Source organism: Staurois parvus, unplaced genomic scaffold (genome assembly GCF_062004578.1).
Source record: "Staurois parvus isolate SC_StPar_1 unplaced genomic scaffold, SC_StPar_1.0 ptg000350l, whole genome shotgun sequence".
NCBI classification, from domain to species: domain Eukaryota; kingdom Metazoa; phylum Chordata; class Amphibia; order Anura; family Ranidae; genus Staurois; species Staurois parvus.
The window spans coordinates 3,246,703-3,262,600 of record NW_028318146.1 but is presented as its reverse complement, the minus strand read 5'-3'; the positions used below and the strand labels follow the sequence as shown (position 1 = coordinate 3,262,600).

Below are 15,898 nucleotides of genomic sequence, written 5' to 3'. Positions count from 1 at the left end.
CCCTACTGGAGAAGAAGTTATACCTCAAGATCTGTAGCGCAAGGATCTCAATGCATCTGTGGATCTGTCCCATCTACAACTCTAATACAGCTTTTTAAATATTCCCTTACCAGTTATTAGATCATCAGTCTGAAGGAGGACAGCTCTGACAAGAGAAAGCAGAGTCATAAGAATCTACCAAGATGGCCATCTCCACAGAGCGACAAAGTGCAGACATAGTAAGTCAGTAATGTGGAAAAGATCAGCTGCAAGGAATCTATATAGGCAATACTAGTGACTAATCATTTTTCCCTTGCTTGCATTTTTTGCCCTCTAATATTTAATTTACTAGTAAGGACTCCTCTTTAAACACGTTCTTGAATAATGATTTCAGCTTTTAACATTTACAAAAACCCCGTGCACCTAATTCAGTCTTCAGTCTATCAGAAATGATGGGGTGCAGGAAAGTGCTCCCATACATGCCTATCCAGTGGAGTGTCTATGGTTACAACTCCCCTTGCAACCAGTTTAGCTTGTTTCAGATGACACTCCAGCCTGCCCATAGCCTTCAGCTTTTCTGCGAAGGTGAAAGAGCTGAGGGATATAAATCACAGAACAATTCTCATGTTTAAAACTTTCCTGATGTATCTTTCCAGGCAATTTCAATAGGTAGCAAGAACAATCCCTGCACCACACCAATTTCTAAATGGTTCACTTACTTGATGTGTTCCTGATGACCAGATCCTTCCACAGTTTTTGCTCCCCATCTTTGTTCCTTCTCGGATACATCATTCTATTCACAGAAAAAAGGTGATAAATATTACACTCCGCATAGTGGGAGAGGTACTAAAACTGGTGCAAACAAAATCCGATGCAAATGTGCATAGTAGCCAATCAGCTTCTAACTTCAATTATGCTTCAATAATAAAAACTAGAAGCTGACTGGTTACTATGCATAGCTGGTTCAGATTCTGTGTGCACCAGTTTTATTAAATCTCCCCCTCAGTGTTACTTTTAAGCACTTGCGATACCATCAGCTTTATTCAAGTGCTAACTAGGTACAAAGGGAAAAAATAAATATTCATTTATATTCCTCAAGAGCAACAAAGGATAAGGCTCCACTTTGTGTACACTGAATGTCTTTGCAAAGCCATATACTCTCTTGAGAATGTAATTGTGACATAATTACTATGCTGTACATAGTCTGTGTAGAGAGCAGAGCTTTTGGAGGGATCCTACAGGAGGGGGTGGATATAAGACCAGTCACTCTGCACAAGGAAAACAATGTAGTAGGGACTGGTCCCTTATCAGAGAAAGTTCCTTCACAGAGGCAAAATATAGGAGTTGTTTCATGCCGGATTACTGCACAGACCTGTGTGAAATATATAAAGGACACCACAATCTAAGCAGAAATACAAATGCCTCTTGTATTTAATATCTGATTAGCCCAGAGTTGAGTTTAAATGTAACTAATCAGAACACAGCCTAGTGAAGTTACACGAACTCACGATGGATCTTGCTTGCATACTATGAGGTATAAACACAGAATCAGGAGACACAGCTTTGGATTGGAGATTTTAATTTGTCGACACTATATATTTGATTAGTTATTATTCATCAATTTATATTTATTTATTCACAACTTTTTAATATATATTTTTTTCATTTAATAATAATTGTCTTGGATCATATATTACATGGATATCACTATTATCATTTGAGCACATATTGCACTTTATATATTATAGTTCACTTAAATAATTAATTTAGTGGAGCGCGAAACAAATCAAATATATTTTCACAGAATCAGGAGACAATTATCCATTCTCCACACAATTGTTAGCCTTTATTGCATAAAATAAAGAACTGAACCTGACTGCATTCAATGGACTACACCTTCAAAAAACACACTGGTCTTGTTTTCAGGCATGATTTAAAGGAGGAAATAAACACGCAATATTCCAATTTTATTACATATACCATAAAGCACCTAGAGTACTTACTGGCAGTAATTGGGGTGAATTCACACGTGCAAATGCACCTGCACTGCAATTAGATGCGAGCACCCAGGCAGGGCTCCCACGATTAGCTGCGTGAGGCATCTCTACTGAAAGCAGTTGGAGGCTGCCAGCTCATGCAGTGATTACATGCGAGTGATAGGCCATCACTCCAGCTGGGGTTATTACATCTAAAATTGCAGTGCGGGCGCATTCGCAAATGTGAATGCACCCTTGAAGGTCCACTGCATAAAACATTCTGCGAGGTAGAGGGGCTTGATGACGTCATGACGCTCGCATCACTGGTATGATGGATCAGGGAAGTGGAAGCTAGCTGTATATGTATACGATGTGATATTTTGAACTAAATGAGCATGATATCAGGTGCGATGGAGCACCTATACAATGTGAGTGGCCAATTTTAATGTATTTGAATAAACTAGTGTTATAAGAGGATAAAGCATTATTGTGGTTTACTTACTCTCTCCGATATATGTATGCTGAGTGGAGGAGGCAATAAACAGATCGTTCCCCACTGAAGCAAGACTCCATATACAAGATATATCCGTTCTCTTATGTTCATGTCAAGAGACACAAGCGTTTTTTGACCTAACATTTTGTGAGGTCAAAAACTCCAGGTGAGGGCGCATCTGGCGGCGTTAATGGTGGATTAATACTAAGACACAACGTAATTCAGTACATTAATTGTGGAGGGGCAAAATTAAGAAGCTTTATATTAAGAGACTTTGAATTATAGAGACCATTCACAGGATATATTTTTTTTGTCTACTCACATATGGTTTTAGGGATTTGGATATAAGGAAAGCGAGGCACTGTATGTTTATTTATTTATGGTTTTGCACATTTATATGAGTATGTGTAAGCAGCTTTCTTTTTAGTTATATTTATTGAAAATTTGATATTTTATGGTATGGTTTTCTAGCTGCTCATGGGAATCATTTGGTATCATTCTGAGACGTAATTTTATAGTATAACTTAAAGGCAAAAAACTTATTTTTCTTGATTTTGGATAAAGTGGAGGTGGATTGAAACCCCTGTCAATTTTTATTGCTGTCTCCGCATCAGTTAAGGAAATTCACCCTCTCCATTTGTCCTGTTTAACATTATAATCGAAAGTGGAAGTAAAAGAAAATCTAAAATTTTTGGGTTGTCCCCAGAAAAGTAATAGAGGGGAAATCATCCAATGGGGACACAAGTTCTGGTGACCTGGGCATCCCCAGGGATTCCCTTAATTTGCAGGGATTTCCTCTCACTTCCTGTTTGGCTATGGGACAGGAAGTGAAATCTCAGAAATGGAACACCAAAAAAAAAAAAAAAATCTGACGGGTATACCCCTCCCTTACCTGAATTGCCTAAAGTTCTACTATAACCTAAAATAACACAACAGAAAGCTCCAAAGGATCAAACCTCAACCCAAATTAATATGAGAAAAGAAACAAAAAAAAAAAAAAAAAACACAAAAGGTTGCTCATTAAGAAATTAATTAATTCCCTGCTGTACCCAACTACCGGTAGAATAATGTAAAGAGGAGAGGATTGCAGCTACTCACGCCCAGCCCAGGTGAATAAATGATAGAGAGCGGTCTCAGCCTACATTTCCTGGGGGTTAAGCAAGCCATAGAGGAGCCAAAATCCGAATTAAAAAAGTTTGTCGATCGTCAGATTGCTTGTTTTTCGCATCAGTGTGCCAGCTGAGACATGCAATTTTCATGCCACAATTGAAAATGCCTGACACAACATACTGGATCTTTTTTTTTTTTTTGGAACAAAAATGATGGCACTATCATATGTGCCATTTTCATTTATCGATCAGCAGAACAAGCGCTTTGGTGGGGAGTATCAACAATCCTTTCCTCTTTACATTTCCTAGCCCCTTGGACAAGCCTGCGCTCCATGTTCTGGAACACAGGGATACGCTTTCACCTCTACTTTAAGCGGCGCCAAAAGCAACCAAACAGGTTGTAATGATAAGAATAAGTCAAACAATCATGATAATGGGATGCTAATAATTGTTCAGTTGAACCCTTGGAACTAGTGCACAAATACATGCTTTCATCCAATGGCTCTGTATCACTTTTCTCATTTTAAATACTATGGGGTTGCTTTACTAAAGGCAAATAGACTGTGCACTTTGTAAGTGAAGTTGCACTCATTTTCACCAGAGCTTAGTGAATGTGGTAAATCATCACTTTGTAAAAAACACCCAATTAGGGGTAAAAAGAAAACACCCAATCGGGTGTTAAAAAAAAAAAAACACCCAATAAAAGGTGTAAAAAAAAAAAAAATAAGGTGCAAGGAAAACAAAAAGACTGCATTTTTGCTTGCACAAGACTGGATGCTGGAAATCAGAAGAAGTTTCACCACATTCTCTATGTTCTGGGTAAAGGAGTGCAACTGGCCTTGCAAAGTTCGCAGTCCATTTGCCTTTAGTAAATCCACCCTCATATGTTGCAAAGGACATTGTTCATTTATTATTTAAAAAAAAAAAAAAAAAAAAAACTTTTCAAAGTAAAAATTGGTGCTTACAGATGAAATGTGATTAAAAAAAAAATCAAATACAATGTGTATGTACAGAAATAGTCCCATAGCCAAGGGAGCAAATATCGCTGAATGTGCACTTTGTTTTGTTGGTTGTGTTGTACGGTTTAGATCTGGCCTAGAATTCTAAGTGCCGCACGATAAGTTTAATTACAGTAGTCTCAGTGATTTTATGTCCTAAAATAATTTGGCCAAAATGTAAAGAATTACATTGGAGCAGCTATGGCAGGATTATAGAGTCATGCTCTGCAGTATATGGAAAACGTTATCTCAGATTTCATACTTCTTATAAACTCACCACAAAATCAGGATCCGTCTCCCAGTCATCATTGTCATCTGCAGAGATGGAAAAGGAATGTCCTGCTGCTGCTTTCCACATCTGAAATAAAGAACCTTTGTTAAGTACAGCACTCACAATAAAGTAGCACTCCACCCTACATAAAAAAAATTGCTTAGCCTTTAAAAAAGTAATAAAGCAACACTCTTGTTCCAATACTAACCTTTCATCCAGAGCTGTCCTAAAAAGAAAATCTAAACTATGCTGCTGGTTCTCTTCCGAGCTGAATGACTGCCAGTGTCATTGAACTTACTTCCTGTAAACTCAGGGCTGTCATGGACCCGCCCTTGTGGGTGTGTCACCTGAACATACAGTACAGTACTGCAAAAACACATTATTGTAAAAGGTCAGTCCTGACATCCCACTGCCACATATTATAAGTGAAGAGAATGAGTTGTGGTACCAGGCAATTTTTTTTCAGTTTGGGGTTCTTGGAACAGCCTTTTTCAGTTAGAGAGGGAAAATGTGAACCAGGAAAACAAAACAAAAAAATAAAAAATGATGAGAGGTTCTAGCATTCACCTACTAACCTTAAAGTGGGTGCAAAGGCTAAAGGTTTTTTTTTTGTTTTTGTTTTTTTTAACCTTCATGCATTCTATGCATGAAGATAAAAAAAAAAAAACCTATGTGCAGCAACCCCCTCCCCCATACTTACCTGAGCCCCATCGCAATACAGTGATGCGCACGAGAGCCTCAGCTCTCTGGGGACTCTACCTCCTCACTGGCTGAGACAGCAGAAGTCAATCAGCCAGTGGACCAATGAGGGGAGAGAGAGAGTGGGGGTGGGGCTGAGCCACAGCTCTGTTTGTGAATGGGCACAGAGTAGCGGATCAGGAGCAAGCCTGCTTGGGTGCCCCCAAGCCTGCTTGCTCTGGGGGTACTCAGCAGGAGGGAGGGGCCAGGAGTACCAGCGGGGAACCCGAGGAAAGAGAAGGATCAGGGCTACTCTGTACAAAACCACTGCACAGAGCAGGCAGGTATGACATGTTTGGTACTTTTTTGAAAACAAAATCACCTTTAATATCACTGTAAAACAAAGGTGTCGCTGTTAAAGACATATTTCACCTATTGCAAAATCAATACACCCACATCGATAAAAAATTGTTTGCATTGGAGCCTGCAAAGCACTGCAACCACAAATTGGGGGTGCAATGCTCAGGCTCCTGCAGACTATTCCTCTAGGCCAGTGGTCTCCAAACTGCGACTCAAGGGCAGGATGCGGCCCTTTGCTTGCCTTTACCTGGCCCTTGGGGCACTTTTCCTCCCACTGATAGACACTAATCCTCCCACTGACATCCAACGATTGGACATTATTCTTGCCACTGACACCAATGTGGTTCTATTGCTCCCACTCACACCAACATCCAGCCCCCCTAAAGTCTGAAGAACAGTAAAAATGTCCGTTTATAAAGATTGGAGACCCCTGCTCTGGGCCAGGGGTCTCTAAACTATGGCCCTCTAGGTGTTGAGGAACTGCAAGTCCCATGAGGTCTTGCAAGACTTCCAGGCAAGCCTCCCAGAGGCAGAGGCATGATGGAACTTGTAGTACTTCAACAGCTGGAGGGCCATAATTCCGAGACCCCTGCTCTAGGCCTTCAGTTATAGGGCTAGAGGAAGTATTAATGGACTACAAGTGTGGTGATGTCGCTTTAGGGGATGGCGTGCAGACTATGACCATGTTTTATGTTACGCCCCAAATATGGGTGTAACATGAAACATGGTTAGAAAGGTACACTTAGCCTTTAGGCCCCGTTCACACTAGTGCTACTTCTCCTGCATTTGCTGTGGCGCTGCAATACCCGACAAAGGAAATCACATTAATCTCTATGGTGCCCTTTTGATATCAATGAAATAAGACAATGCACTTTCTGAAAAGGCACAAGCACTTTTTTTGATGGCTAGGAGATACAGCATACACATTCAGATATTTTAATACTGAAGATTACCACAAACAAAAAAAACAAAAAAATACATTCAGAGAGAGAAGTTTTTGTATGTTCTACTTGGCGAGTAGTCATCTTCAGTCACTATGGCGACACATTGTCCTTAACAATTACTTGGCACTACTGGTACGAATGTTATTTATAGCTGCGATGATCTAGGCACAGTTGTTTTAGATGCCTCCACTACAATGCCAAGTAATTCAAAAGATAAAAAAGGAAAGCATCACGCCCAATTTATTGCACTCGGAGGAAAGGAAAAAAAAAAAAAGTAAAAGTAATGCTCTACACAAAACCCTCTCATCAACCTGAAGATATTCCTAATTTTAACCATAACCTGAATTTACCCTAAACTTAAAGAGGAAGTCAAGTCGTGGCTATATTTCAGGGATGTTCGATTCCTATCGCCTGACCCACAGGAAATGTAGTTTTTTTTTTTCTACCTTTAGCCCAGCTGCGGGCAATCAATGGGCTCACCGACATCAGCTAGAGGGGAGGAAGGAGAGTGGACACATCCCTCTCCTTCTTGCCCTGTCATTATAACATCACTTCCGGGTCCTGTTGAGAGATTCCCAGCCATGAAAGCTGGAAAACAATGTAATGTGGTGCGATGTGCACTGCATTACATTCAGTGGAGCACAGGGAAGACATGCACCACTGGTTGCCTCAATAAAGAGAACCTGTCACAAAAAAAAATTATCACATAAGGGACTCTGTCCCCTATGTGATGAAAAACAAAAAAAAAGGAAAAAAAATTAATTTTTTTTTTATTGTAAAAAAATGAAAGTTACATCCAAAACACATACCACCACCTTTCCCCCCTGCCAAAAAAAATTGACACATACAAACGTAAAAGCACATGCTGGGGCGCCTAAGCATGAAAACGTTGATTGTAATACACGTCATATCGTCGCGCACACCAGAACGAGAGCAATAATTCTAGCACCAGACCTCCTCCGTAATGCTAAACTGAAGGAGCTTTAAATGTGTCAACCTATAGAAAATATAGGTTACTGAAGTTTGTCGCCATTTCACGAGTGCACACAAATTTAAGGTTTGACAAGTTGGATATATATTTACTTGGTGCAACCTCATCTTTTATATTTTGCAAACAGTAGGGTAATTTATTGCTTTTTTGTGCCCTAAAATTAACTTGCTTGTATTTTTTTACTGAAATTCTGCGGTAATATCATGCTACATAAAAAATTGGAATTACCACTAGTTTATTCTCTAGGGTCTCCGCTTTCAGAAAATATATCATGTTTGGGGGTTTTATGTAATCTTCAGGCCTAAAATTAGTTATTAAACTTGTGCAAAAACGGCAGCGAAAGGAATAAAGGATAAGCCCGACACTCTCCTTTACTGACGAGCACCCAATCAGTGCTCATTACACTGCAAGGTTTCTCCCCTTCCTGTAGTCCCCGGAAGTGGGGCTGGAGACAGGCAGGGAGGGGAGGAGGAGATAAACGGTGCAATGTTAAAATTATTACACATTTAAGTCCCTTTTGTTTTTTAAAAGCCCCAGACATTCCTAAGATTACCTCCAATTTAAATACAGTTTTTGTTGAAATGTTTTTGTTTTTTGTTTTTTTTATATCTGGACAAGTAGATTGTCATGAGGGACAAATAGATTGGGACACCGATTTAGTCCCTGGACCAGTAGTTTTCAAAAATTTCCACACCCGATTATACATAGTTACACTGTCCCAGCTTGGACCTGTGTAACTATGTATACACTGCGTGCACAATTATTAGGCAAGTTGTATTTTTGGAGGACGATTTCATTATTGAACAATTACAGTACTCTCTGTCAATCCAAAATGTTAAACCTCAAACCTGAATATTTAAGAAAGTAAAAGTGAAGTTTTGGCTTTCTTAGGATAGTATCTCTGTGTGCAGTTATTGGGCAACTACTAGCCCTTGTTCACAGTGAAGTTGTGCGCTTTCAAAGCTGCAGATCAGTGCGATTTGTACCTCCGATTTCACTGTAGCTTTGATTAAACTTTATTAAACAGAAGTTAATGCAAGTTGTAATGAAATCATAAAAAAGTAGTGCAGGAGCTAGTTTTGAAATTGCGCTACTTCAAATCGCACTGATTAAGAGCGTGCCATAGAAATACATTAGATGCAACTTCAGGTGTGATTTGTAAATCTCATGTCGCACTTGAAGTTGCAGTGGTGTGAACCAGGGCTTTTTGTGTAGAATTATTATGCAACTAAATGAAAATTTTCCCCTCTCACTTGTTTTTTTTTCATCCGTTAAAGTGAGAAAAATAAACAACTCAGAATTTACAAACATTTCAGAGAAAAAAATAAAAATAAAATCAGTGACCGATATATAACCCTTCAATAGTCATAAGCCTTCCATTCATGGAGTCTGTCAGTTTCTTGATCTGTTGACTAACAACTTTTTTGTGCAGCAACAACCACAGCCTCCCAGACACTGTTCAGAGACGTGTACGGTTTTCCTTCACCGTATATTTCCCATTTAAGAAGGATCCACAAGTTCTCAATAGGGTTTAGGTCAGGTGAGGAAGGGGGCCATGTCATTGTTCTTTCATCTTTAAGGCCTTTACTGGCTAGCCAAACAATGGAGTACTTCAATGCATGTGATGGAGCATCGTTTTGCATAAATATCACGGTCTTGAAAGATGCAGACTTTAGTTTACCACTGCTTGTAGAACGTTACTTCTAAAAAATGGCAGTAGGTTTGGGAGTTGATGAGTCTTCAACCCGGAAAAGGTCCAACTAGCTCATTTTTAATAATAACAGCCCATACCACTACACCACCTCCACCCTGCTGGTGTCAGTCAAGTGCAACTCTGAGCCCCATACTGATCCAGACACGGGCCCATCCATCTGGTCAGTCAAGTCACTCTCATCCAGGGGCGGACTGACAACTCATGGGGCCCCCGGGCAATAAGGGATCATGGGGCCCCTGTGTCCTTGCCCAAACTCAAAAAAGCCTATGAAAAAAGGTACCAGGGGCATCTCATGGGGCCCCCTACTGACCCCGGGCCCTCGGGCAGTGCCCGAGTTTCCAAATGGTCAGTCCGCCCCTGCTCTCATCTCATCAGTCCATAAAACCTTGTAAATATCAGTCTTCAGATATTTCTTGGCCCAGTCTTCACGTATCAGCTTATGTGTCTTGTTCAGTGGTGTTCGGGTTTCAGCCTGCTTTACCTTGGCCATGTCTCTGAGCACTGAACACCTTGTACTTCTGGGCCCTCCAGGTAGGTTGCAGTTCTGGAATATGACAGCACTGGAGGATAATGGGTTCCTGGTAGCTTCACTAAAGTCTTTGGCAGTTAATTTGCATGCATGTTTTTTTTTTTTTTTCTCAACACGTTTCTTGCAAACCTGTTGACTATTTTCAACAAAACGTTTGATTGTTCTGTAATCACACCCCAATATCTTAGCAATTTCGAGAGTGCTGCATCCCTCTGAAAGACTATTTACAATTTTTGACTTTTCGGAGTCAGTTAAATCTCTTTTTTGGCCCATTTTGCCTGAGGAAAAGAAGCTGCCTAATAATTACCCTGATACAGGGTGTTGATCTTCTTAGGCCACACCCTTCCTCATACAAATACACATCACCTGATATGCTTCAATCCAATAAGCATTCAAGTTTTTACAGCTTGGACAATATGCTTAAAAAAGATGATTTGGTCAAAATACTCACTTGCCTAATAATTGTGCGCACAGTGTATATACCATACCTGGCCGATGCCCCTGGAAGCTGGAAATCACTGAAATAGACACCATTACTTCAGTGATCTTCACTTGCTTCTGTGTCCTGTGCGGAGCGGCCGGCCTGATGCACTCTGAAAATAGGAGGCCTGACGCTCGGCCTGAGCACCATTCAGAGAATGCTTTGTATTTTCTGAATGAGCTCAAAGTGTTCTATGAATGGACTCTGCCAAGTCCAAGATACCTAGAAGACACTGACAGTGCATATGCGCAAGCGGACTAAAGATGGCGGAACAAAGCTTATAAGATGGCAGCAATCATGTGAGCACTGTAAGCCTAGGTTCACACTACAGCAGTGCGGTAAATCCCATGTGATTTGCACAGGAACTGCACTGCATTCCTCTGCAAATCACATGTGATTTGTATGCAGTGCGATTAGAGCCATACATTATGTATGGCTCTATACGCACCGCACCCAAACCGTGCAGGACCCTTTTTTTGGTCCGCACTAGAATCGGATTGCATAGATGGATCGCATAGGTGTGAATATCTATGCGATCCGATTCTGCACATCGCACTGCGTTTTGCGGACCGATGTTGGGGTGTTAACATACACACCCCCGCATCGGTTCGTATGACCGGTATGCGATTGTGATGCAGTGCGGAATTCGCACTGAAAGCACTGCGAATTCTTCACTGCATCAGTGTGAACCAGGGCTAAGAGCCAATCACAGCAGTCACAGTCACCTCCCAGCATTAAAACCCACTTAAAAGGGCCACCAGCTACCTTGAAGGGGTTAAAATAAAAACCACCATTGAATAGTGCAGATTTCATTTGTATTAAACTGAAAAAGCGCCATCATCCTCTGTGGCTGAAAACACCATCCAGTAAGAACAAAATGTGTTCTCAATCACATTTCCAGGCCTGACATCAATAAGCGCAGCATGTTTGTACATTCAGCAGAGAAGGCACAGGCATGGCTGAACACTTAGAGCAAACGTTGGACCCCGGCCCGTGACCCACATGTCTGCTTCCAGAACAAAAAGTGGCACATAATGAGGAATAGGCATCATGACAGATCAACAAGTGAATGCAACAAATGACTGGGCATGTAGCCCTCTGTGACTAAGCACTGGATCCCTTGTGAACTTTTGGTTATTTAAAGTGAATCAATGCTTTTTTTTTTTTTTTTTTTTTTTTTAAAAAAGCTAAACTGCAGACAGATAAAAGACACAAATGTAGATCAGGATTCATGACAACATCCTTGCATGAGTTTGTTTTAATGCAGGGGTAGGCAACCTTAAAGAGGGATATCTAGCTGAACAACATGGGAGAAGTCAAAGATCACTGAACACAGTGTCGCCTCCTCATACCCGATTTAAACCTCTAATTGCTGTACTACTGTGTCACAATCGCATGCATTGCACTGCAATCATGGCATTAAATCAGGCGGTGAGGAGGCCGTGTATCGCTTCCTCACCGCCTATCAAATACACTCAGGTTGCTTTTCAGAGGAGCACTTGTGAACGAGCCCTTAGTTGCATTTGGCAGCGACTCCCTTAATCTGAGTAATCAGCCACTTACAGTCCCTATACAGCAGGGCTCAGACTGAAAAAGGGAGAAAGAGCACAAAGACATTAGTGCAGCAGTGCAAAAAGCAAGAGGAGAGAGAAAAGTGACAGAGACATAAGCACGTCAGTATGCCGCTTCTCCTTTCACTGTCTAATCATAGGATGGGAATAGAGAACCTCTAAAGCCGGCCACAGATGAATCAAATCTCAGCCGGTTCAGCATGGACTGGCCAATCAATTTGTGGCCAGGCTGGTTGTAGAGAAGTTGATCCATCGATCAACTTTAGTACTACCAGCTTGTCGGATTTTTTTCATGTGATCACTGCTAGCGTCCATAGCCACCAGCAGTGATCACTGTGTTCTGCTGGCAGGAAAGGCTCCCCAATAGAGCTGTGGGAGGAATTCCCCGATCAGCACTGACTGTACTGATGTTGGAATTGAGCAATTTTCTTTCCTTCTACCCGCTGTGGAAGGAAATAAAACTGCATTATCTATGGGCTGCTTAAGCTTTCAGTTGGCCATAAAGTAGTAGATTTGTTTTACCGTTCGTATGAACATTTGCACAAAAGTTCCTAGTACATTCGATGACAGAAAGTACTTATTTATTATAGGTACTTATATAGCGCGGTCAATTTACGCAGCGCTTTACATATATATTGTACATTCACATCAGTCCTTAAACCCTCAAGGGGTGTACAGTCTAAGGTCCCTAACTCACATTCATACATACACATACTAGGGCCAATTTAGACAGGAGCCATTTAACCTACCAGCATGCCTTTGGAATGTGAGAGGAAACTGGCGTACCTAGAGGAAACCCACGCAGGTGCAGGGAGAACATGCAAACTCCAGGCAGGTGGTGCTGTGGTTGGGAATCGAACCAATGACCCTAGCACTGCCAGGAAGAAGTGCTAACCACTTAGCCACAGTGCTGCCCACTTCAAAAATGTTTTTTGCTTTATCATTCGATTTTAAAGTGAATGAACTTCCCAGACTGAAAACCACAAACACGGTTAGAAATTTGTTCCTTCAAATTTTCTCATCACTGCAGTTAAAAAAAAAGGAAACAGCACTTTGACCCCACTAAAAATTAGAAAATCAAACAAATATTCCCAAGATTAAACAATTTTGAAGGAAAATCTACTAGTGTATAGCCAGCTTAACAATGCCCCCCCCCCCCTGCAAAACAGGGCTGTGTGGTGTAGCAGAGCTGAGTAAATCTCAGGAATGGGTGGGCAACTCTTTTGGCAGGTGAAAGAACTAGCAATTGCCTGGAGTTTGACTTTAAAGTCTGTATGTAAATACATACACCCACACACATATATTAGTTTGTTGAATGATATCCAAAATGATCTAAAAGCAAGCCTAAAGGGCATAAAAAATGTATGGAAATGATGCATAATACATAGCGGTGTATTAATACGTAATCAATGTGTTACTTAAATCTCCTTTAATCGGCAATGGAAATGTTGAGCTGAAACAAAGAAAGGCTTACTCCTCAGCAGCAGGTTCTCTAATTGACATGCCACCTAATTAGAAGTTAATTAATAGTGCAATCTGTGTGGTTTAAGTCAACATGAAAAGGGCTGCCAATGACATGGATCCACCCACACAAATCCTACCCATTTGTTTGCAGGACTATTGCTCTGCAACTATGATAATGTTGAAAGACACATTAGAGATGGAAGTGAAAACTGCGGCAAGCCGGAAAAAAGACCAAATAAAACGCAAAGTGCGACATTCAAGAGAAAAAAACATGGGGCAAACGTCCAACCTTCGAAGAGACGTGTCAACTGGTCACTGCTCTCTATTACTGCACCCATGTTGCTAAGAACAGACTACTTATATAAAATGAGGTGCAGCGCTAAAAAAGTATCCGAATGTAATACAGTTCACAATATGAAAGATCCAAAACCCATATCGAGGTGAATGAGCCCAAAGAGGTAGCGGTAGAGGGACATGGGACATTCACAGGCTATCAAGATGTGGACAATGCCATTACTTGTACCCAACTGGACTACAATCAGCAGATCACCACAAAGACGGGGATTGTATTCTGACAGCTGGCAGTGGTGGCTGTTAAAATACCTAAACAGCGGCTGCATCTGACTGGATGCAGCATCTGTTCGGCTAACAATTTTGATTTGGAAAATAAAAAAAACTTGGCAGAAGGGAGCCAAGGGAGCTCATAAAGCGAAGTTTCAACCAGGAACTAAACAAAATTTTCACAGCGTATGGCCAGCTCTAAAGAATAATTCCAGTCATTATGGGAAGCACAGTGGCTAAATGGTTAGCACTTCCACCTGGCAGTAGTAGGGTCATTGGTTCGAATCCCAACCATGGCACCACCTGCCTGGAGTTTGCATGTTCTCCCTCTGCGGGTTTCCTCCGGGTACTCCGATTTCCTCCTACACTGCAAAGCCATGCTGGTAGGTTCCTCTCTAAATTGGCTATAGTATGTGTTTTAGGGACCTTAGATTGTACGCCCCTTGAGGGTTAGATACTGATGTGAATGTACAACATATATGTAAAGCTCTGTGTAAATTGACGGTGCTATATAAGTACCTGTAATAAATATTGGACCAATGTAGCCATGTATATACACCATACTTGGTCAATGCCCCTGGAAGCTGGAAATCCCTGAAGTAGACAACCCTACTCCAGTGATCTGCACTTACTTCAGGGGCCCAGTGCTGAGCAACTGGCCTGCTGCATTTTTAACACAGGAGGATGGCTGCTCGGCATGAGCGCTTTGCATTCATTCAGAAACCAGCAGCAGGCGAGCCGCTCAGTATGGAGACCCGGAAGCAAAGGAGATCACTGGAGTAGTGGTGTCTACTTCAAGGATTTCCAGGGGCATCAGCCAGGTATGGAACATACATAGTTACACGGGTCCAAGCTGCACCAATGTAATTATGTAAAAATATTCAACAACTGGAATTTATCATTAAGCTCACATGCAAATTGTACAAATCTTCTTTAACTACTGTGAATTAGAAGGACCCACCTAATTGGACACACATTGGCCATACATTATTATTATTATACAGTATTTATAAAGCGCCAATAGTTCACTCAGCGCTGTACATTACAAAGGGGGACAGAACATGTGACAGAACAATACCAATACAATGCAAAACATGAGGGGATCGAGGGCCCTGCTCTTTCGAGCTTACAATCTAGGAGGGAGGGGATGGTGGCACAGGAGGAGAAAGCTGTGGGGGATGGAGTGGTAGGAAGAGTGGAGGAGGTCAGCAAGTTAGCAGGGGGTGGGGTAGGCTTCCCTGGAGAGATGGGTTTTCAGGGTGCGCCTAAAGGAGAGGAGAGTAGGTGATAATCTGATGGGTTGGGGCAGGGAGTTCCAGAGGATGGGTGACACCCTGGAGAAGTCCCGGAGGCGGGCATGGGAGGAGGAGACCAGGGAACTAGAGAGAAGGAGGTCTTGTGAGGAGCGGAGTATGCGTGCTGGGCGGTACTTGGATATTAGGTCAGTGATGTAGATCGGGGCAGTATGGTGGACGGCTTTGTACGTCAGTGTTAGGATTTTGAATTTGATCCGTTGCACAATCCGAAGCCAGTGGAGGGATTGGCAGAGGGGGGTGGCGGAGACGGAGCGATTGGAAAGGTGAATGAGTCTGGCAGCCGTATTCAGGATGGACTGAAGCGGGGATAGCCAGCGGCGAGGCAGGCCAGTGAGGAGGGAGTTGCAGTAGTCGAGTCGTGATATGATGAGGGAGTGGATGAGCTGTTTAGTGGTTTCTGAGGTTAGGAACGTGCGGATTTTGGCGATGTTGCGGAGGTGGAGTCTGCACAAGTTTGTTAAAG

The 15,898-nt window shown here is 41.8% G+C and overlaps 1 protein-coding gene across 3 annotated transcripts in view; it reads right to left on the bottom strand.

The window, feature by feature from the left end:
* The window catches only part of CTTN (cortactin), an 82,411-nt gene that overhangs the window by 52,520 nt on the left and 13,993 nt on the right, over positions 1-15,898 (bottom strand). For all 3 annotated transcript variants that reach the window (XM_089684596.1, XM_089684594.1, XM_089684595.1), the window contains exons 2-3: positions 4,833-4,913; positions 699-772 (exon numbers count right to left, since the gene is read on the bottom strand). In XM_089684596.1, coding sequence (XP_089540722.1) covers positions 699-772; positions 4,833-4,913 — 155 coding nt within the window. The remainder of the gene's footprint in view (positions 1-698; positions 773-4,832; positions 4,914-15,898) is intronic.